At 54.4% G+C, this 20,582-nt stretch overlaps 5 protein-coding genes across 5 annotated transcripts; 2 read left to right on the forward strand and 3 right to left on the reverse strand.

Moving 5' to 3' along the window:
• Positions 1 to 432: 432 nt before the first annotated feature.
• Positions 433 to 2,660, reverse strand: BO82DRAFT_146163 (MIP/aquaporin family protein). Its single transcript, XM_025630121.1, has 4 exons — positions 2,323 to 2,660; positions 1,669 to 2,264; positions 1,045 to 1,586; positions 433 to 977 (listed from the first exon to the last, which is right to left on the reverse strand). Exons 1-4 carry the CDS (start codon positions 2,360 to 2,362, stop codon positions 665 to 667), a joined length of 1,491 nt encoding a protein of 496 aa, XP_025489229.1. The 5' UTR covers positions 2,363 to 2,660; the 3' UTR covers positions 433 to 664.
• Positions 2,661 to 8,919: 6,259 nt separating this feature from the next.
• On the forward strand, positions 8,920 to 13,356 carry BO82DRAFT_289863 (hybrid sensor histidine kinase/response regulator; the record flags this gene model as incomplete). Its single annotated transcript, XM_025631667.1, has 7 exons — positions 8,920 to 9,044; positions 9,124 to 10,074; positions 10,477 to 12,513; positions 12,567 to 12,689; positions 12,780 to 12,906; positions 12,960 to 13,068; positions 13,112 to 13,356. The coding sequence occupies 7 exons, from the start codon at positions 8,920 to 8,922 to the stop codon at positions 13,354 to 13,356; spliced, it is 3,717 nt and encodes a 1,238-aa protein (XP_025489230.1).
• A 294-nt stretch (positions 13,357 to 13,650) lies between these two features.
• Positions 13,651 to 16,232, reverse strand: BO82DRAFT_394192 (alpha-L-fucosidase; the record flags this gene model as incomplete). The annotated part of the gene is made up of 3 exons (XM_025638722.1): positions 13,651 to 14,983; positions 15,082 to 16,109; positions 16,158 to 16,232. The coding sequence occupies 3 exons, from the start codon at positions 16,230 to 16,232 to the stop codon at positions 13,651 to 13,653; spliced, it is 2,436 nt and encodes an 811-aa protein (XP_025489231.1).
• Positions 16,233 to 16,632: 400 nt separating this feature from the next.
• BO82DRAFT_394193 (uncharacterized protein) lies at positions 16,633 to 18,223 on the forward strand (the record flags this gene model as incomplete). Its single annotated transcript, XM_025638723.1, has 3 exons — positions 16,633 to 16,754; positions 16,806 to 17,356; positions 17,423 to 18,223. Coding segments are annotated over 3 exons (1,473 nt in total), but the record flags the coding sequence as incomplete, so codon positions are not given.
• Positions 18,224 to 18,710: 487 nt separating this feature from the next.
• On the reverse strand, positions 18,711 to 20,465 carry BO82DRAFT_316102 (cytochrome P450; the record flags this gene model as incomplete). Its single annotated transcript, XM_025632567.1, has 4 exons — positions 18,711 to 19,155; positions 19,215 to 19,554; positions 19,605 to 20,146; positions 20,207 to 20,465. The coding sequence occupies 4 exons, from the start codon at positions 20,463 to 20,465 to the stop codon at positions 18,731 to 18,733; spliced, it is 1,566 nt and encodes a 521-aa protein (XP_025489233.1). The 3' UTR covers positions 18,711 to 18,730.
• Between the last annotated feature and the right edge of the window lie 117 nt (positions 20,466 to 20,582).

Here is a 20,582-nt window from a genome sequence, read left to right on the forward strand (position 1 = left end):
TTGGGATGGACGACGCTATGGTCGCCCTGGGCGCGCGCTTCCGCAACATGGCCCGCCTCTTTATCGGCAAGTTCAACCCCCGAGTCCACGTTGGGTTTTGGTTTACAGGGGAAACCTTTCCCCGGTGGGTACTCAGGAACCAGTCGGTGAGCATCTACTTCGATGAGGTGGTCGACCTCCTGCGCCAGCGCGGGCACCTTCCATGATCGACCGCGTTGTGCCTTCCAGGAAGGGCGTAGAGAATGAGTTAACTGATAGGTAAGTTATGTAGTCAGATACCTCCATGTATCAAACTTAGTTCTATTTTTAAAACAAATGTGCGTCATCGAAAATATACATCCAGAATCTCACCGCCCTCAGGCGAAACATACTCCCCTGCATTTCTCCTCTTGCCTCTCTTTGCTACAACATGGCAAGACAATAATTTATGTACCGGGAATTGCTCATTGATTTGTTGTTCATCATAAACCTGTAACGGTCCATCTCTCATTTTAAATAAGAAACAAGCTCTGAGGAAGCTCGCAACAAGACAAAACGTAAAAGCTCCAACAACGCCAGCGCTCGTGTATATGCTTTAGGCTCATGAATCCTTTTCAACCCCACAAAAAAGACAAAAAGAATGCAAAGAGAATTTTTCAATCAACAAGTGAGGTTCATCTATTCCTCAATCCTGGTTCTCCTCGACCGCCTTCTCCAGATCCTTGATCTTGTGCCGGCCGATCCGCAGCTTACTGCGCAGGTTCTTCTCCTTGATGAGCAGGGCGCGCTTGCGGCGGCGCGGGGGATAGTTAACGGGACTCTCGCCACCGGTGAAGATGGCGAGATCGTAGACCATGGCACCGAACAGCCCGCCGAAGATGTCGGCCACCCAGGGGCCCCACACCCACCAGACGTTGTTTTCCGTGAAAACCTGGCCGCCCCAGCCGGCCATGAGAACGGTCAGGCGGGGGCCGAAGTCGCGGGGCGCGTTGAAGCATCTATATTGCAATGAATATTAATTAGTATACTATCTAACTGGCGGAAAAGAGTTTCAGGATAACTTACCCGCCGGTGTTGTAGCCTAACGCCAGCAGCAGCACCGTGATCACGATGCCGATGATAAACGCCTGCATACCGGCTCCGGGCGGGGCGTTGGCGTCGTCGCCCAGCGCCAGGATGATGCCGACCAGGATGGCGCTGCCGAGAAACTCGTCGAAGAAGGCGGTCGCCGGCGTCACGAACGTCTTGGGTCCGGTCAGCAGGGCCTCGCTGGCGGTCGTTTGCGCCTGCGGCACTTGGGATTTGACGGAGAGATCGACGATCGCGTCGTGGTAGATGGCGTAGGCGAGTCCGCCGGCCGTGATGGCCCCGAGGACCTGGGCGAGGACATACAGGGTGCATTTTCTCGCTGGGAAGCCACGCCACACGGACAGCGAGATGGTGATTGCGGGGTTGAGATGGGCACCGGAGACACCACCGGCCATGTAGATGCCGATCATGAACGCGAACCCCCAAGCGGCGCACTGCGAGACATAGGTGCCCGCCTGTCCTTGGGAGGTGTAGTGCGACAAGCCCGCACAGAGACCGAGGGTGATAGCTACACTTGTCTAAGAATGTAAGTGTAAGGGTCAGCGTCGCTGCCCCTCCTTCGATTCGAGTATAAGGAGTAATGGAATGGGCAAGACTCACTCCTAGCCACTCTGCAAATGGCTCTTTTGCGTAGAAGCGGATTTTCGACCAAATATTGAAGAACCCATCATGGTCCGGGTCTTCGCCTTCTTGCTGGGATTCTTCGGTCTGAGGAATCCCGGTCGGGGGTTCCTCAGCCGCGGGGGGAGGGCGTGCCCGTCCATTCTCCTGCTCTTCCTCTTTGCGATCCTCTGGCAAGGCCCCGTAGCGCATACCATCGCGCACCACGTGTGGTAGTGGTTGGGCGAGACTCCAAACTGGCTTCCCAGGTTCGTCTTTGCCGTATTGAGGGTTGAGGGAGTGGTACTCTGGGTGAATGTAGGGTCCGTAGGATGGCGGCGCGCCCCAGAAGGCACTGGAGCCTGCTAAAGAGAACCCTCCGGGAGGCTGACTCCCCTGAGTCTTGGACCGAGAGACATCGTCTCTGAATTCTCCGGTACGTTGGGTTCGTGCAGTAGCCTGCCGTGAGGCTGAGGGTCGTTTGTATTGGGGTCGTTCTTTAGGCTGCGACCTTTTGCGGTCGAGCGAAGACTGGTCGTCCGTGTCGGACGAGCGAGATGATTGGGAGTCGAATTCCTCCGGATCGGTACGAACTTCTACGGTGGCGTTAGCATTGTTGGGCCACTATAGTCATTTGCAGTATGGGGGACAGACCGTCCACCTCTTCTTTGTGCGACTCGAGCCCGTTCGCCATGAGAGTTGATATATGATTCAAAGTACGGGAGGAAATAACAAAGCAATTGAGAGCGAGATGTGAGATAAGGGACGGTACAATTAATTAAAGCTCGAAGACCTTAAGAGGACGGAATTATCAAGCGCAACCACTGACCTGCTCTTGTAAGGGTGATGGGTTCCAAAGCGGGTCTTATATACTCGGTCAATATTGCGTCACGGAACAAGACGTCAGGATATTCGACGGGGAACGGCCAATTAACAATCTTCATCCACAATGATAAGATCCATCAGCGCCACACCCTGGAAACTGCCTTTTGGAACACCAGAGCAGTACATAAGAATGTGGTACAATGCATAGAACTTGATCACGGGTATACCCCGGCTTTTGTGGCACACAGTGGTGACTGGGATGGCAGAGCAGTCAAGTGGGCAGATTGTATGGATCACGGTGGCTGCTCTTCGTCATGCCCAGGAAGCACCGGGCTGTTTTACCATCCAGTCGATTTGAGACGCAATGGTGGGTAAGCTGGCTGTAGGGCTCGAGTACCTGAAAATGCTTGTCGTGTGCAGGATCTACAGCGATGAAGAGCATCCATTTAGAAATACGGGTACAGTATGAGATGTCGGAAGTCGAGAAATCCCGTGCTGATTGGCGGGTTCCCAAAATCAAGGCAAGTCCACGCCGTCGCGGGCTGGCATGCCGGGCATTGGCCTTGGGATGGTTGGCGGAAGTCCATCCGTTGCGCGCGCATACACATTGGACACGTTCGTGACGATCGGCCGGTTAGTCAGTCAGCGGTCGACAGGGAGAAGAAATGGGATCCACCGGTGACATCGCCGACCCAGACAGTCCCGAACTTAGTAGCTGGGCTGCGGTGCGAATCAGTCCAGCTTTGGACTGAGCACAGTACTGAGTAGCAGTATCTGGTGCTTTCCATAGGGCTTTCGGGCCCTGCAAAGTGGGATTTGGGATTGTAGATCGCAGGGTCGCCGGAATGCAGTCCGGCTGGAGGCATTTCTACCGGAGGACGAGACTCCATGAGCAGAGGTTGCAAGTTGTTTCTGTTTCTGAGTGATCGGGAAGATTCGAGATGATTGAGAACCTCTGCTGTCAAAAGGCCCAAGATGGAAACACTTTGTTTAGTCCCCGAGATAAGATTTGTAGTCTCGTGGTGGGCATTGCATTTTACGAGACGAAGTTTTCGAATGGAACAATCACCGACTCGAAGGATGGTCGAGACTCAAATTCGACTGGGCGGCAAGCCGAAAGGGGAAAGTAAAACGGGCCCCATGACATCATCAGTTTCATTTGCTTATTTCCAGATCGGGACACCGGGGGCCTGATTATTCAGGCTGACCTTGGTCTCGATCGCTTTCTTTCATTCGTGTGCCTGTTACCGTTAGAGCCGGACCTACTGCCTCTCGTCAGACCACCTTAAGCGCATACTCTCCTCGATGTCTCGGAATCCCGTGCAACAGCTGCTATCTCAAAGTAAGGATACTCTTGCCGCATTGGTGCAGATGCAAACATTTCCATCGCGACAGGTGGGCCAGGGGTTTATGAGAAAAGCACTGGCAAGGCAGCACGGACATGCCACCATGCATGGTAGCTGTTTTCTCTACCACCACCGGTATGAATACATTGGGCTGGGAATCACAGGAGCGGCCGATCTCAGCAACGACTGTAATATCGTGCCTTCACAACACTCGCTGTTGGCTGCATGCACGCCGATCAATAGTCGTCGACACAAATAGGAAAATGATGGTGAAATTCGATCCTACCAAGCAGCTGCTTCTCAATGAGCATTCGATGGCACGTCACCTTATCACGAGCGCATACCTCGAGCAAAGGTAAGCAAAAATTGAGAGGACTATCAAGCAGCAGTCGAGCCAAGCGGGTTCATTCAGGAGCCGGATAGACCCAATCAGTAGTCTGGGTATGGGGTGCAAATGAGCTTCTGGGTCTTAGCAATCATAGAATAGCGGCGCGTCGGGATTGCGATCAACAGAAGCTTAATGAGACGAGGGCTGAGACACAGACGATGTCACCGGGCGATAACAAAAGGGAAGGGCTATCTGAAAGATGACCAGAGATATCTGGGGAAATATTAGTCGACGAAATATAGGCGACAAATTCATGCAGACGTCACACTGGCCACAATTTGGTCGGTTGCTAACATCATGTATGAGCCCCGGTTGTGTTTGTTCAGTATCCCCGCAGCAACGAACAGAATCAGCCCCTTTAATTGCCCTGTGGCTGCATTGGGATACACTGCGGAACTGGCGGTTTTGCGCATACTCAATATCTGAACACTCGCAGTCACTCGTCTCAGCATGCGCATCGTAGGCTGCCCAACTATCTAGGCCACCATGAGCTTTTGCCTCGGCAATCGTGACGAGTCCCAGCTCTGGATGACGCTATTTGCGATTGTTCCCTGCGCAGTTGGGATTTTCGACGAAAATGTCAAGGGGCAACGAGTGCTGAAGCCATGCGAGCAGCTGTAAGCTTCGCCTTCTGCTGTTTCGTGCTTCGAGTGCTAGGCATTGGTCAACGTTGGAGAGACAAGCTCGAATATCAGCGAGGCTCCCGGCGAGACACGAGCATGAAAGAATGGATACTCGCCACAGGCTAGAAAGTCCAGGTTTCCTTTAGAACGTCGTGGCAAGGCTGCCGTATGCACGGTGCCTGTCTTGCTGCGACCCGGGCAAGTAGCATATAAGCCCAGTACTGCTGAAAAGCACCCTTCCCCATCCTCTAATGGTGTCTTGGTCGTTAGCCACCTGAGATTAGAATAAGCTAGTCCAGCTTTTGTAATGCTCAGTATGGTTCTTGAGGTTGCGATACTGAGGGAGCCGCGAATTCACTGAAAAATGAGCAGAACGGCCGTCTTCGTACCTGAATTACACTCATGCTGCTTGGGCAATCTGCCCTGTTGCCAAGACCAAAGAGCATCGCGCGATGGTTTGAAGTAATGTGCCGGATTGGAGGGTAACCTGCGCTTTGTGTCGTCGACTGAGCTTTCTGACGCTGCTCCGGTCGCTTGAGCGACTGCACTTGGCGAACAAAGGGCTGAAATTGTTCGGACTTCATTGTTGTGGATGGCAACTGAACCCATGATAAATCGTAGCTCCAGGGTGTTGCTGCAGTCATAATTGGAGGCTAGGTTGCATGAAGTCTTTATTTGTCGCTCTGTGATGGACCGATTGTCAGTCAGTATATTTTGTGGACCAGAGGAAGCAGAGGCAGCAGAGGTACAAGCAAATATATACTGTGAAACCCAATACCAGGGTAGCAGAGAGTAATCTCCTTAGAAGGCCCCATCCGGTGAGACTTCTGGTGAGTCCCAGTCAGGTTCGAAGCTTGGATTGGAAGAAGTCAATGTGCGGGGAAACATGTCTAGGAGGGATGGAGAGGTAGCAAGTTAGTATGTAGTGAATAAGTTCAGTCATGGTACCTGGCCGATGTCCTTATTAGGCCTAGCCCCCACCCGTCAAACTGTGACCTAATGGGGTTTAGTGCGACATATGGTCCCACCTAGTACCTATACTGTTCTTCCATAGTACTCCCATCTCTTCTTTTATTTACCCAAGATCTCGCTTCTGGACGGTTCGATCTAGCTCCTTTTATTTATCGAGGCTGCAGTTTGAACACTGAATTACTTTTACGACGAGACTGTCTGAAGGAGAAGATGTCTGCGGGACGAGCTGCTCATTGCTCTACCTCGCACCGCGATAATTCAAGCTTTGACTACTGCACAGAAAGACAAGATGTGCTCATCAACTGTCATGGTTGGCCTCTTCTCAGCACCAGAGCTCCTGTGGCAGTGGATGATTCCAGCCTGACTATGCATGGGTCGGTTATGGCTATTGCATGATTGCTTTGAGTGGACTGCGTTTCGGGCATTCTTTCCATGCCGGTACCTGCGCTCAGGAAGGAAAGTACTACCTCAGACGCCTGAGAGCAGCGAGGCTCCGATATCAGTAAGTGTTTGATTTGTGATATCGTCTTTATCTTATTTTGCGAATCTAAACTTCCTCACAATGGGATTGACCAAACGTCCGAGCCGCAGGTCACTCTCTCTCCGCCCATTCTCGTGCTCACTATGCAACATGCCTAGTGGCGTGGCGACCGGCTCTGCTCTGATTGTGCTGCATTCAGACTGTATAAGTGTACAGCACGACACAAATGCTTTTCAGTGGAGGGCAGCCGATATTGAGAGCTTCGTTTCCCCGATTGAGCCCAGATTTTGGATTGCGCTTTTCGAAGATGACACCATGCCCACAATAAGGAAATAGTTGAATGGACTTGTAAGCACCAGATACTCATAATACGCAACTGCGGTCCAGTCAAAAGCGAAAGACAGAATGCTCCGAGGATATGAAGCGTGCACGCCTAGGATATCAAGCGTCCAGATGTATGGGACCCTGGCCTTTTTCAGCACAGATTGATCGACTGAGAGATTACGGCACAGTGCCTGAGTTGCATTAGCTGTGACTTCCAATTCGTGAGCCGCAACAGATAACAAAATACACAGCAAAATGCTCATGGTGTAGTGGAGATCATGACGTGCGGCAACTGGAAGCTGGCATGCGTCTCCCTTGTCCTCCTGGCGTTGGAATGCTGAGAAGCACTGTCATCTCCAGGCAACGGGTTTAGTTTTGCAGATCTTCCGTGCGAGGCTGCCATTCAGTATACAGTATTACATGGAACTAGAATTATTGTGTCACTTATCCGATGAATCGTTTCCGCGGCCAAGACGTGCCAGTGGATGTGCGGAACAGACGGTAGCAGTGACGATCTCAATTTGGCCCGCTCGGATAACTTTTCCTGCGGCCCCTATGATATTACCATCGTCACGCGAATAGCCGGGAAAATCGAGATGCAACCTACACGGTCCCGCTCTACGAAGCATTGATCCATGTTGAGAGCGGCGTCCTCCTATGATATACTTGGGGAGGCGAGGCTGAAGACACACAGCACAACAAGGATTCGACACAGCACAACGGATTTACTATGTGACGAAGACGAGCTGTCACCTGAATCCTAGGGGGGACGACGAGACCTTCATGCTTCTAGGCAAGTAGGATGTCATACATCACAATGCTTTTGTGGTTATGGTTATGAAGAAGGGCTAGCCGTGGGCCTGGATGCTGGTTCGACGTCATCTGTTTTGACCGATACGTCACTGCCCCCGCCGAGGTGACTCGCCGGCTAATGCAGTTGAGATTTTAACGAGTAGTTGAACTCTAACCTGCCAGTGGGCTGGATCGATCTAATGCTCACGATCGACGGGTTCCCTTCTTATTCCAGATCAATCGGAAATGTGACTTCCACGGTAGTCTTGACCAATGCGCGCCGCCGCTTCCTCCTGGAAAGGGAGGGGAAGTACCCGGCCCACACGAAGGGCAGCCGTTTTGAGATCGAAGCCCACTTCGGATCGCAGGTGATGCAGAATGGATAAAAACTCAAAGCTCGGAACATTGCCCAGACTGCACTGAGAGGGGAATGGCTATGATGAGTACGGAGTACCTCCGGACTAGAACCATTCCGAAGGGGAATTGAGACTGAGCCTGGACCTGAATACCTACTCGCTGGTAAAAGTGCCGCTTACCAAATGCGGACTTGTGACGATACTTCAGTTCCATGTACTGTACTAGGCCTCTTTGGGAGATTTCTTCGGAGTGCGGTCGACCGCCCTCCAGGGGCTCAATTCGTCCGTCTCCTGACTGACTCGACCGAACGACTATTTGTTCGGATCTTTCCGGGAATGCCACTAGCCCTCATTGTACCCTGCGGTCGGGGATCGGTGGCTTGGGAAACATGGTTCCGCTCGATTCTCGATCAATCGACAGTGTGTCTTTCTGTAGACACTCACTGAGCACCCAGAGACAACCAGTGTACCGGGAAAGGTCATCATTTGCCGCCCTCCATGCATTGTGTCTTCATTCCATTTTGCGACGGTGGGAAGGGCGCCAGCTAGGGGGGGAGGGGAGACGGCGGGGTGAACCATGGTGGTGGTTACGACCCTATTTATCGTATCGGGCTGCCTTGCGTTTCGGGCCAGGCGAAGTCTGATGGATCACTTTTTCTTTTCTAGGCGGGCCCGATGATGTCACTGGCGAGGGGCGGTTCCTCATGCTGCCTTGATTGCCCACCCAAAAGCTCTGCCCCGGGTGGGTCTTGTCCCCTTCGCTAGTCCCCCATTCGGGCATCTCGGTGGCTGTCATGACGGCATGCCCGCGACCTCCATTCAGGGTTCCATGCTCTTTGAAATATATAGGATCACGCCGGCGGCAGTATCTTGATGCAGCCTCTTGATGCTTCCCCGCACAACCAGATCCTGTGGGGAATGAGCCAATTGTACAACAGCAATGCAGCGATCTCAACGATTTCTCACCACAAATAACTTACTGTTCAACATTGTTTGCTAAAAATCAACATCCAGCCCCTGGACGGTGAACGCCGTTTTGACCCGTGATCCAATCTAACCGCCCGAACCGCTAAGGCGAACGTCTCGCCACCTTCAATTATCAACCTCCCTCCAACACCAGTGCCTTCCCTCCCCTTCACTCACCATGGGCGACCACAAAAATGCTGCCAAAATCCCTGGCGATGAAGAAGGGGCGGGTGCAGAGGAACCGGGACGCCCGATAAGATTGACGTACAATATCGAAGGAGCCCGCGAACGCGAAATGCATATGTAAGACACGGGCCCGTTCTAACGGTCGCAAATTTCCTCTCCTTCATCCTTGCGCTGACGCGTTCTCTCCGTGGCAAAGGTTCTACCCTTACTGGGGAATCCCTCCCGTCAAAAAGCGATCAGCCAACGCGTCTCGTGATAATGTCCTCACCGTTTTCGCGCAGCTAGCGACACTTCGGCTAAAAGCCAAGCGAGCCTTGATCTCCCTCTTCGATCGAACCACCCAATACGTAGTAGCTGAGGCGACGCCACGCTACGACCTCCGCAGGCACCATAATCATCAGCAGGACTCGAACGCGAAGGCGAAATCTGGAAATCTATGGCTTGGTGTGTGTCAGATGTCTCGAGAATACATGAAGATGTGCGATCATGCGATGAAGGCCGCCGTGGAGGACCCTGAGGCCCTCTTCATGGTGCGCGACTTATCCAAAGACTCCCGCTTTCACGACCATCCATCCGTGGCCGGACATCCGCATAACCGCTTCTACGTCTCGGTGCCGATCGTGTCCCCTGGAAAGCATGTGATTGGAAATCTGGTGGTTATCGATGACAAACCTCGGGATGGACTCGTCGAAGAGGAAATCGTCTGCGTACGAGACTTGGCATTGACCGTGATCGACCACCTGCAATCCCAGCGAGCGATGCGTGAGGAATATCGGGAAGAGAAGATGGTAAAGGCCCTGGCTTTGTTTGTCAATGGCAAGTCGGACCTTGGGGAATGGAGCCAAAATCAGGATGGACGGCCAATAAAGAAGGCGGGGGATGCCTTGGTGGACATGTCGGAGGTTAAGAATCGTCTCGATGACCTCAAGGTTACTGTTACTGACTCGGAGGATGACTCTGGTCAACATGAAGGGTCGGAGACATCGCAAAGCGAGACAGAGCCGCCGTCCGATGAACAAGAATTGCAACTAAATGGGTCGGAAGAACGGCAAGATATCTCGGACGAAGAGCAAGATCAACCGGAGCAGCAAGACCAACCGGAACAACAAGATCAATCGGAGCTACAGCAATTTGGGATCAGCTCAAAGTCTCTTGAGGATCAAGATGACACTCCTATGTCTCCTAAGGGTACATGGAGCCCATCCTCAGACATCAACTCATCCCCAGACAGCGGTGTCAATTCAGAGAAGAGTCCTACTTTGAACGGCGATACTTCAGACAAGAGTCACTCTCCGAAAAGGAACTCCGGATCCCCAGGAGAGCAGGGGTATCCCTCTCAGTCTGCCGAAGGCAATGGGGATAATTCCAAGCCTTTCGACGACAACAACAATACTCACACAGCCCCCAAAGAAAAAGGCTATACATTCCAACCGTCCACTAGCGAGCGTCAGGACGATGACACTACACCTTCTTACAATGCAAAGCGTGGCCGTAGCCCGGACTCAACTGTACATAGGTTTGGAAAGGTGGGAGACAAGCCGACCAAGAGCCCGGTAGGCTCACATGCGCAGGGACGACCAACTCGTCCGAAGCTTTCCCCTACGACAAGTCGTCTACAAGAATCGCTGGTTCCGTCTAATGTGCGAACGATCCTCGGCCGTGCTTCAAATCTAATTCATCAGGCCCTCGATGTCGAAGGAACAATGTTCCTTGATGCGTCAGTGTATGCGAGACGGCAGATGATGGGCTCAACTAGCGACTTGCACGAGGAACGCAATCCCAGCCCTCGGAAGGTTTCGGGCGACAGCCAAGTGACACCCGGGAAAAAACCGGCCAAGGATCAGAATCTTGGCTCCGCCACCCTGGTGCTCGGTCACTCGACGAACGCTGGTCTCACCCAGGACCACGAGCCGAGCGATCGACACTACGTTTCACTTTCAAGCGAATTGGTGAGTCGCATCATCGACCGCTATTCGCGCGGAAAGATCTTCCATATCGATGCGGACGGCACAATCACAATGAGCTATGAGGGTACTGCGCTCAGCTCGGAACTGGAGACCCATATTCGCGGAGAGGATGCAGGCCTGGAAGGGAAGCAACCCCACGATGCGATGATCGAGGAAGAAAACCGGGATATTAGGGACCTCATCAAAGTCATGCCCGGTGCCCGGTGCATCGCGATTTTCCCTCTGTGGGACTTCCAGCGCAACCGATGGTTCGCAGTCAATGTGGTGTGGACGAGAGATCCAGGCCGAGTGTTGTCGGAGCCGAAGGACTTGACGTACATGGCGGCCTTCAGCAACAGCGTGATGGCAGAGATCTCGCGGCTGAATTTGCAGGCGGCCGACCGCGCGAAGGCTGACTTCATCTCGTCGATCTCGCACGAGCTACGCTCACCGCTGCACGGCATCCTGGGTACATTGGAACTCCTGAACGACACGGCGACGAGTGTCACCCAACGACCTTTGTTGGAGACCGTCTCTAGCTGCGGCAAAACCTTGCTTGACACCCTGAACAACCTGCTAGATTACGGCAAGATGAATGCGCTGAACGATCCCCAGGGATCGCAGAAGCAGAATGAGTCAAAGGATGAGGAAGAACGCCGTACCAGCAAATCCCAGGGCCCGCCGGAGCAGGAAGAGGACCTAAGCCTTATTGTGCAGGAAGTAGTCGAAGGCTTGGTCGCGGGCCAGGACTTTTTCTGGAGAACCACCGAGACGAAACCCGAGAAAGAGAGAAAAGCGAAGGAGAAGAAGGCTAGAGGGAATCTCAAGGATGTTATCACTATTGTCGACATTCAGTGGCAGGAAAGCTGGCTTTGCAAAGTCAACCCGGGCGCCTGGCGCCGAGTCATCATGAACCTCTTTGGCAACGCATTGAAGTATACTGAGAAGGGCTGTATCCGACTACGCATGGAGAACGATAGCATGCTCCTCGAAAATGAGAAAGTCCCTGCCGTCCGGATCGTTATCACGGACTCGGGTCGCGGGATGTCCGAAGACTATATTCTGCATCACCTGTACACGGCATTCGTCCAAGAGGACACTATGTCCCCGGGGCTAGGCGTGGGTGTGCACATCGTGAACCAGATCGTCAAATCAATGTCCGGCCAGATCGAGTTTAACAGCGAGCTTGGTGTTGGAACCGAAGTTAGTCTGCTAATCCCCGTAACCATGATCACCGACAGACCAGAGAAATCGCTGGCGTCGTCGAGGTACCAGACCCTCAAGAAGAGATTGCAAGGCCGCACTGTCGCACTGTTCACGAATACTTTCCGCGCCAACGACCTGAAAGTGAAACCGGAGTTTGTGGACAACATCGTGGCCAACCTGCGTAAAATGATCAGCGACTGGTTTGGCTTGCAGGTGTTGACGGCGGGAGAGCTAGAAGGACAGCCGGCAGATATCAACATCATCACTCAGGATGAGTACAGTAGGAACTACAACCCCGAGGCTACTGGACCTGGCGGACTCTCCCCATCAGTCTCAGCCAGCGTAGGGTTCCCGCTGATCGTGCTGAGCGCGAACGCTTCTAAGGCTGCTGATTTCCGGAGCGACCGGGACGATGTTGTATTTTTCTACCAACCGTGAGTAAATCTCAAGGACGACGCGTTGTAGTCAATGCTGACAGGTAATCTAGTGTGAGCCCCAAGAGTCTGGCCACTGCTTTCGAGACGTGCCTCGACATCAAGGAAAGTTCCGGAGACAACACTCCTGCACGAATGCAGTCAACACTATCCACTTCTCCTGACGCTCAGATCCAGTTGTCAGAGCCTGCAATGAATGGCTCCCGGCCTCAGCATGCCGACACTCGAAAATTGGATGACAAGCAAATGGAATCTCCGCGAGACAGTCAAATGGCCGACGGCGTGGATGGCGTGGATGGCGTGGACGATCAAGCGACTGAGCGACGGCAGCCAAACTCTGGGTCTGGACCCCGCAGAGTCCTTCTCGTGGAAGACAACGCTATAAATCTCCAGGTCGGATGCCCCTGCTTTCGTTTTACATACAGCATGCTAACCTAGACTGACAGCTCCTCGAAATGGCCGTCAGAAAGTCGAAGCTTCAATACCATTCGGTGTCCAACGGGCTTGAAGCAACTGACGCTTTCCGACGCTTGGCATTCGATGCCGTGGTTATGGGTTCGTCTCCTCCCCTTGTTGCGAAGTAAATCCCACTAACAAGTAACAGACATCTCGATGCCGGTCATGAATGGGCTTGAGGCCACCCGGAAAATCCGGCAGTGGGAGCGCGCTCAGCACTTGGAGCCCACGGTCATTATCATCCTCACGGCGGGAGTGTCACCGGACATCCAGCAGGAGGCGCGAGCCAGCGGCGTTAATTTGTTCTTGATGAAACCGATCTCGATCGCCAGGTTGCAGAAGGTTCTGCGCGACATGCCTGACGCGAAGAAGGGGGCATCCTTTTAAAGAGTTGAGGTGTTTCTGGACTGGAGTCGGGGGCAGCGCGGGGCGTTATCGGTCTTTGGGTGGTTGGTATGCATGGCATGCATGGGATATGATTTACCATACTACGAGTATACGATTTTGATGTATCAGCGACAAAGATAGGATAGACGATACCTACAGGATTTAGTTTTCTAGCATTGGCTTGTGGATATTCAGATGGATGGAACATAATGATGATTGGCTTACTTACCTTACATACAAGATGCCTTCCAAGGTTGTTAACAAACAACAAATCTAGCTGACTGGTAGCCATCTTCACGCCCGATACTCAATCTTCAACACCCAGCAGTATTTCTCGCCTTCCCACGCCTCCTCTGGCACATCAAACCTGAACCCCCCTTCGACCTTCTCCCACTCGATTTCCCAAACCCCCGCCGTGTCATTCCCCCGTAAAACTACCACGCGATCCCCGACCAACAACGGCAACGGCGCCTCGACCACCACCTTACTGTCTGTGAGAACCGGCTCCTCCACCCACAGCACATAAAATGCCTCCTCGGCCTGGGTGAACCGGACTGCCCCGGCATTCCCCTCAGCCATCACAAACCAATACCGCGTCCCAAACACCGCCTCCCCATGGTCCCCAATCCACCGCCCCGCCTCCCTCAACCCCTTTTCCTCTGCCTCAACAATCGTCCCATCCGCCCGGGGCCCGACATCCAACAAGAAATTCCCATTCTTACTCACGATATCCACCAGGTCGCGCACAATGGTCGACGCATTCATGTATCCGTCCGCCGGGGTGGCCCGGTTATACCCGTAGCTGTAGGGGTCCATCCCCATGTTGGACTCCCACTTACGGCGCTGCGCGGAGCTGAAGGTCGCGTACTCCGGGGTGTCGAAGTCGGCGGCCTGCGGGATGCCGCACCGCGAGTTGATGGCCACCGGCTTGCCCTGGTTGAAGAAGTCGGCCGCAAAGGCGGCCGTCGCGTTGGCCGCGCCGCAGTCGCACCACATGATGTCCGTGCCGTAGTCGTGGGCCAGGATCTGCATTTGCGGGAGGAGGAGTGAGTCGATGAAGTTGCCTGGCTGGGTGGTCGGTGATGTGGTGTTGGTGCTGTTGTTGGGGTTTCTGCTGGTGCTGCTGGTGACAGTGGTGGGTACAGTCACGTTCGGCAACGGAATCCGCCCCGTGTAGGGCTCCTCCTTCCCCGTGAAGGGGTTCACAGCCGGCAGACCGGGCCAACTCGTCGAGGTGTTCCCGGGCAGCTGGGCGAAGCCGTAGGGGGCAAAGTCCGGGTTGAACCATTCGGGCAGCGAGAAATATGTGCCGCGTTTGAGGTGCGGGTGGTGGGTTTCGGCGGCCTCGAACAGCTCCCCCAGTAGATCGCGGTGCGGGCCGTAGTGCAGGCTGTTGCGGTGGGTGGTGTCCCCCGTGTCGAACAGGGCGAAGCCGTCGTGGTGTTTGGTCGTCAGGACGAAGTATTTCGCCCCGGAGGCCGCGATGAGGTCGACCCAGCTTTTGGCTGAAAAGTTGGTGGCGGTGAAGTTGGCGAAGGAGTCGTCGTAGTTCCAGGAGGGGCCGAAGGTGCGGAGGCGGTAGGCTTGCGTGGAGGATTTGTCGGCTGCCTCGTGGGTGGTGTACCACCTTTTGTTTGTTTAGTGGGTGCTGTAGTCGTTCTTTGGGGGGAGACAGGGTGGTGAAAGGGCCACGGGGGGACATAGGGTAGGCGACGGACAACGTACCAGAACCATTCGGCGTAACTCTCCCACGGAGTCGAGTTGCCCCAACCCGGCACAGCGTACGGGCCCCAATGGATGAAGATCCCGAATTTGGCGTCGTCAAACCACTCGGGACTCTCATGGCGAGCCAGGCTGGACAGGTCGGAGGTGTAGTTGGTTAATCCGAGGGAGAGATCGACGGTCCGGGTGGTCAGCATCTCACCCTGGTAAGTGATCTGGATCGTGGCCGTGCCGTTGGCGGTGCCGTTGACTCCCAAGTCGACTCGTTTCTGGTCCCCGGGGCAGAGTCGCTTGATACGCCCGGGCTCAGTCATGGTAATGCCCGGCATCTCAAGCGTGGCTGTCAGTCCTGCGCCCGAGATACATTCATTGCCCGGATTGTTGACCGTCAGCTCGACGATCTGGTTGCCCTGCTCCGTCCATTTCTGGGTGGGCCGCACGAATTGCACCTGCGCTGACACCGTTGAGGTAACCGGCCACAAGGATAGCGCAAAGACGTGCAGTCGCCCTGTGGTGGCATTGGTCGTCACGGGGAGGGTGACAGACTGTAGACTCTTGAGCGGGTCCAGCGCAGCGGTATACTCGAAGATGTGCGAGGTGTTGAAATTCGTGTCGTTGGGGGTGTATCGATAGGGAAAGATGATCTCGCCGCGATTGATCGTCAGGAAGGCCCACCAGGGGAGACTCCGCAGCTCAGACACCGTAGTGGTGTTGTCGCTGTAGGTGTAGATCACGTCCCCGGAGACAGTTTCGAGCTCCACATCCTCTGAGACGAGCATCGAGGCAGATAGATACCTACCCGAGGGGACTGCGATGGACTGGCCAGCGCAGATAACATTGTCGGGCAGACCACCCTGGCGGTATCCGGGGAAAGAGTAGGTGATGCCTGTCTGCGATGAGGTGTAGCTCCCGTTGATCCCCAGCACGCTGGGATCGGGATAGGACTCGTTAGCTGCATTGAAGATGGCCTCGCCAGGCGATTGACCGAACGCCTTGTTGTTGAAGCATGGCTCGAGTGAGACGAGGGTAGACTGGATTTGTTAGAAAGCAGAGTGTCAAAGATTGTCTGTGGCACATACGGAGGAATTGGCACGGGCAGCAGTAGAACCGACAGACCCTGCTAGGGTCACCCAAAACATTAATTCGTTCCTCATGGTAGTGATGCGATGGAGTGATTGCACGCCGGAGAGGTTGAATTTGAACGACTGGGCCGACCTCATGCGATATTGTTCCCCTCACCAATAATGCCACAGTGACATCGTCACTGGAGACACGGGAACTGCCAGACCGTGCATGCGCAACGTTAATTGGAGGCAGCCGGCGAGCTGCAGGGGACTAAAAGATGCTAAGATGGCTAGGGGCGGGGAGGGCGTCGATAAGAAGAGGAGTTGCAATTTAGGGCTTCGTTCCCCTCATCGATAAGCCATTGTGCCATGATAGTGCCTCGCACGGCTTCATGTTACATCGGCCGAGCCGTGGGGCGACTAGTCAACTATTGTTCAGTAGATAAGAAGACGCAGTCGCAATTGGACTCAAAACAGTCTATTCACTATTATGCCTGCTGCTATGTGGTCGAGTCTGAACATTCTCGCAGCGCTGGCCTTGGTGCCATTGAGCGCTGCCTTCAACAATCCCCCGGGGGTGGACATCTGGTGTGGCAAGGCCTATCGCGCGACGTAAGTCACCTCCATCGGTTTCTGTCTCCAAACACTGACCTTTTACTGCAGCAATGCCTCATTCAATCCGGGAGGATGGTTCGAAGAGCCCTCATACTCCGTGATGCCCCTGCTCAACCTCAAAGTCCGACCCCGCATGAGCATCTATCTCTCCAACGACCCCAGCGGCAGTCTCTTGGTCGACACCGGCGTGTCGCATCGCATCGGTGACCCCTTGCCCCTGACAGCAACAGCAACCAGCAACCACAGCACGCAGGCCTTGCACCTGCACATCGAGATTAGCGACACGAACGGGACAGCAATCACGTCCCTCACCAACTACACCCTCCCACTGGACACGCGCAACAACGAAATCCCCATTCCCCTGCAGGACCTCCCCGCGCAACTCCAACCCTACACCGTGACCGTCTACGCCACTCTGCCCTCGTCCAACACGACAAGCAAGCACCCAGCAACCTTCACTAAAAGCACCTCACTCTACCGCCTCCCGCGGCGCACCGACGGGGGCAGCGCCACGCGCATCGACAACTTGTACGGGGGACTAGCCTACCAAACCAGCACCGAAGAGACGTGGACCTCGATCTTCCCCTATACCTACTACGGTACAGTCCACTCCCACCTCGCACCTAACCCCAATCCCATCGACCACCGACTAACTCCCCCCAAAGCCCAATGGACCCTCTACTGGGACACCTCCCCAACAACCCTAACAACCTTCACCGCCCAAAACTACAACGTAATCCACATCGTGCCGACGGGCGCCCTCTCCACCACGAACACCGCCTACCCATGGACAACCCTAAACCCCTACCTGACCCTCGCCGACACGACCAACCTCAAATTCCAATACGACCTCCTCTTCTCCGCCACCAACACAACCACCATGCTAAATCAAGCCCAAACCCTACACACGCACCCTTCCCTCCTACTGTGGTATCTCGCCGACGAACCCGACGGAAAAGCCACCCCCCCTTCCACCCTGAGCACCGCCTACACCACCCTCAAACGCCTGGACCCATACCATCCAGTCTCTGTTGCCCTCAACTGTGCAAACTTCTACTACGAGGACTACGCCGCCGCCGCCGACATAATCCTGTCGGATGTGTACCCCGTCGCCACGAACACGAGCTGGAGCACCGTGTACGGCACGCCGTGCAACGCGACGTACGGCTGCTGCGGGTGCGATGACTGCGCCGGGGAATTTGAGGATATCTCGACGCGGCTGGACACGTTCCAACAGTTCGACGAGGTGGTGGGCTGGGAGAAGGTGCATTGGGCGGCGCCGCAGGCGTTTGGGAATGAGACGTTCTGGACGCGTTACCCGACCGCCGAGGAGGAGGTGGTGATGAATCTGCTGAGTGTGAATCATGGGGCGATGGGGGTGGTCATGTGGGATTTTCCGACCTCCGACGAAATAGCTGCAGTGACGGACCGGTTGGCGGCCGTGGTCACGAGTGATGAGATTACGGGGTTTTTGGTAGGGGTGGAGAGGAGGCGGGTTCTGGTGCGTGGGGAGGGGGCTGCGAGGGTGGATGCGGCGGGGTGGGTGGACCTCGTCGGGAAGAGGGCTTTGGTTAGTGTCGTCAATTTGAAGTATGAGGATACTACGGCGGAAGTGGTGGTTGAGGGCTTGGATTGGGAGGTTAGAGGGGTGGAGAAGGTGGTTTGGGGTGAGGTGCAGTGGAAGGTCCAGGGGGGAAAGTTGGTAGTGAAAAAGTTGGATGGGTTGGAGGTTTCGTTGGTGATTGTGGAGCTGGTTTGAGGTTGCAGAGTGGGAGAGATTATCATAACTAAATATTCTGGAATGCTGACTGTGCTGATCTATAAATTAACAGTATTAAAATTAGGACTGAGGTTGAACTGCAATAGCACTAAACAGATCCAAGAGTCATGGCCGTGTCATTAAGAACATCATCTTCGAGTCGCTCTGATAGATATATATGTAAAGGAAGACTACCCAGATCATGTACCTCGGGCTAAAACACCTTCACCCGCACCCCCTGCGTGTCAGGGCGCACGTGCGGCAGGAACATGTCGCGGTAGAGCTCCACCGACTCACGCCCCGTCTCATACAGCTCAAAGTCGAACCGGCGGTAGATGTTCGCCAGCGCAATATACATCTCCGCGTACGCGAGATTGATGCCCAGGCACGACCGAGTGCCGCGACCAAAGGCCACCATGTAGCGTGAGAGTTTGCGGCCGTCGGGCGCCACGGGGTCCCCGAGCCACCGCTCAGGCTTGTAGGTGAAGGAGTCGGGGAAGATCGCCTCGTCGTGGTGCACGGAGTAGATGTCCATGCTGATGGCGGTGTTCTTGGGAATCACCCACGACTTGTAGTTGAGCGTGAATTTGTCCGAGATACGTGGACCGCGTTGTACAACACCATATGACAAACGAATGCCTGGACTTGTTAGCGAGGGTACGGACAAAGGCTGGTCAGTGGGAAGTGGAGTAACAGACCCTCCTGGATACACCCCGTCAGATACGGGAGCTTCTCCAGCTCCTGCAGAGGCGGCATGTTCGTGGGATCGGGAATCGCAGCCTTCAACTCCTCGCGAAGGCGGTGATAGATCGAAGGAGTGCTGAGAATGTGGTAGCTGGCGACAGTCATCGCGAATCGGGTGGTGTCGAATCCAGCCCCAATGACAGTGAAAGCCTCATGATGCAGTCGCCGCAGGCTCTTGTCTTCCGGCGGCAGGTCCGAGTCCAGCAACGCGGCAAACACCGTGTTCCGATCGGCTTCCCGCGTTTTGCCCTGGGCTTTGATGGCAAGAATCTCCGCGATCTGACTGGACATTTCCTATTCCCGGTCAGTATGCAACAGCACCCTTGGACTCACAGCAAACGTACATGGTTGTAATGGTTCACCGACTTCATGCCCGGTTGGAACACCTCGACCACCTTTTCCGGAAGCGCATTCATAAAGGTGGACACCCAGGGAAAATGCGCAACCACGTGGACCACATCCAGCAGATCAACCATGGCCTGGATGAACTGAGAGCGGAAGTCGGGGGCTTCGATGAACCGGTACCCCCGATTGAAGCAGTATTGCACGATGATGTCGGACGCAATGCATCCCCACATCCAGTCAAACCGCAGAACCTTTCCTGTGCCCTGATACTCCCGGCGGAGTCGACCGCAAAGTTTGTCCAGCTGCTCCTGCATCATCGGCGTGGCCTCGGTAATGGTGCGTTTCGAGAAGAACGAATTTAGAGCAACCCGTCGGCCGTGATGCACATGGTGCTTGGGCGTCGGGAAGAGCCCGGTATCGTTACCGAACCGATGCTGCCAGTGCTCAAGCTTGTCCCACGGCAAAGATTGGGAGTAGAGATCCTCAAAGAAAGAGGAATCCTGTATGTGGATTTCATTCGGGCTGATTCGTACAATGGGTCCTGCAGCGAGCACGGTCAGCCGAGGAATTATTGAATAGAAGATGTACCCCGAGCACTAACCATACTGCTCGTGAAGCTTCCGGTAGTGGAAGAGAAACTGTCCGCCCGGGGACTTGAACACTTCGAAATAGGTCTCATACCATTGGGTGAAGGCAGCGAGTTTGGGCCCCGGGAATTTGGCGAGCGGATGGAGAGTGATGCGATACAGTCCAAGAGCCAGGAAGTATACTATGCAAAGAGTCGTGGCAATGCCACATAACAAGAGGGGGGAGTCTACAAGAGACTTGAAATGTACCACCAAGTCCTGAACCACACCCATGGCGTCGGAGGCCAGGGATCAAGCAGCAAACAGACAGAGCACACTAACAGAATAGAGCATCAAGGGGGGAAGGGGGTGGACCCGAGATTCTGGGACCAGGTGCAGATAAGTAGTGTC

The sequence above is a fragment of the Aspergillus uvarum genome (assembly GCF_003184745.1).
Source record: "Aspergillus uvarum CBS 121591 unplaced genomic scaffold BO82scaffold_50, whole genome shotgun sequence".
Lineage (NCBI taxonomy): Eukaryota > Fungi > Ascomycota > Eurotiomycetes > Eurotiales > Aspergillaceae > Aspergillus > Aspergillus uvarum.

Coding starts and splice junctions, on each gene's coding strand:
- BO82DRAFT_146163 (XM_025630121.1), bottom strand. CDS start 2,362: ATGGCGAACGGGCTCGAGTCGCACAAAGAAGAGGTGGACG. Junction 2,265..2,322: donor GCACAAAGAAGAGGTGGACG/GTCTGTCCCCCA, acceptor ACGCCACCGTAG/AAGTTCGTACCGATCCGGAG. Junction 978..1,044: donor TTAGGCTACAACACCGGCGG/GTAAGTTATCCT, acceptor ATTGCAATATAG/ATGCTTCAACGCGCCCCGCG.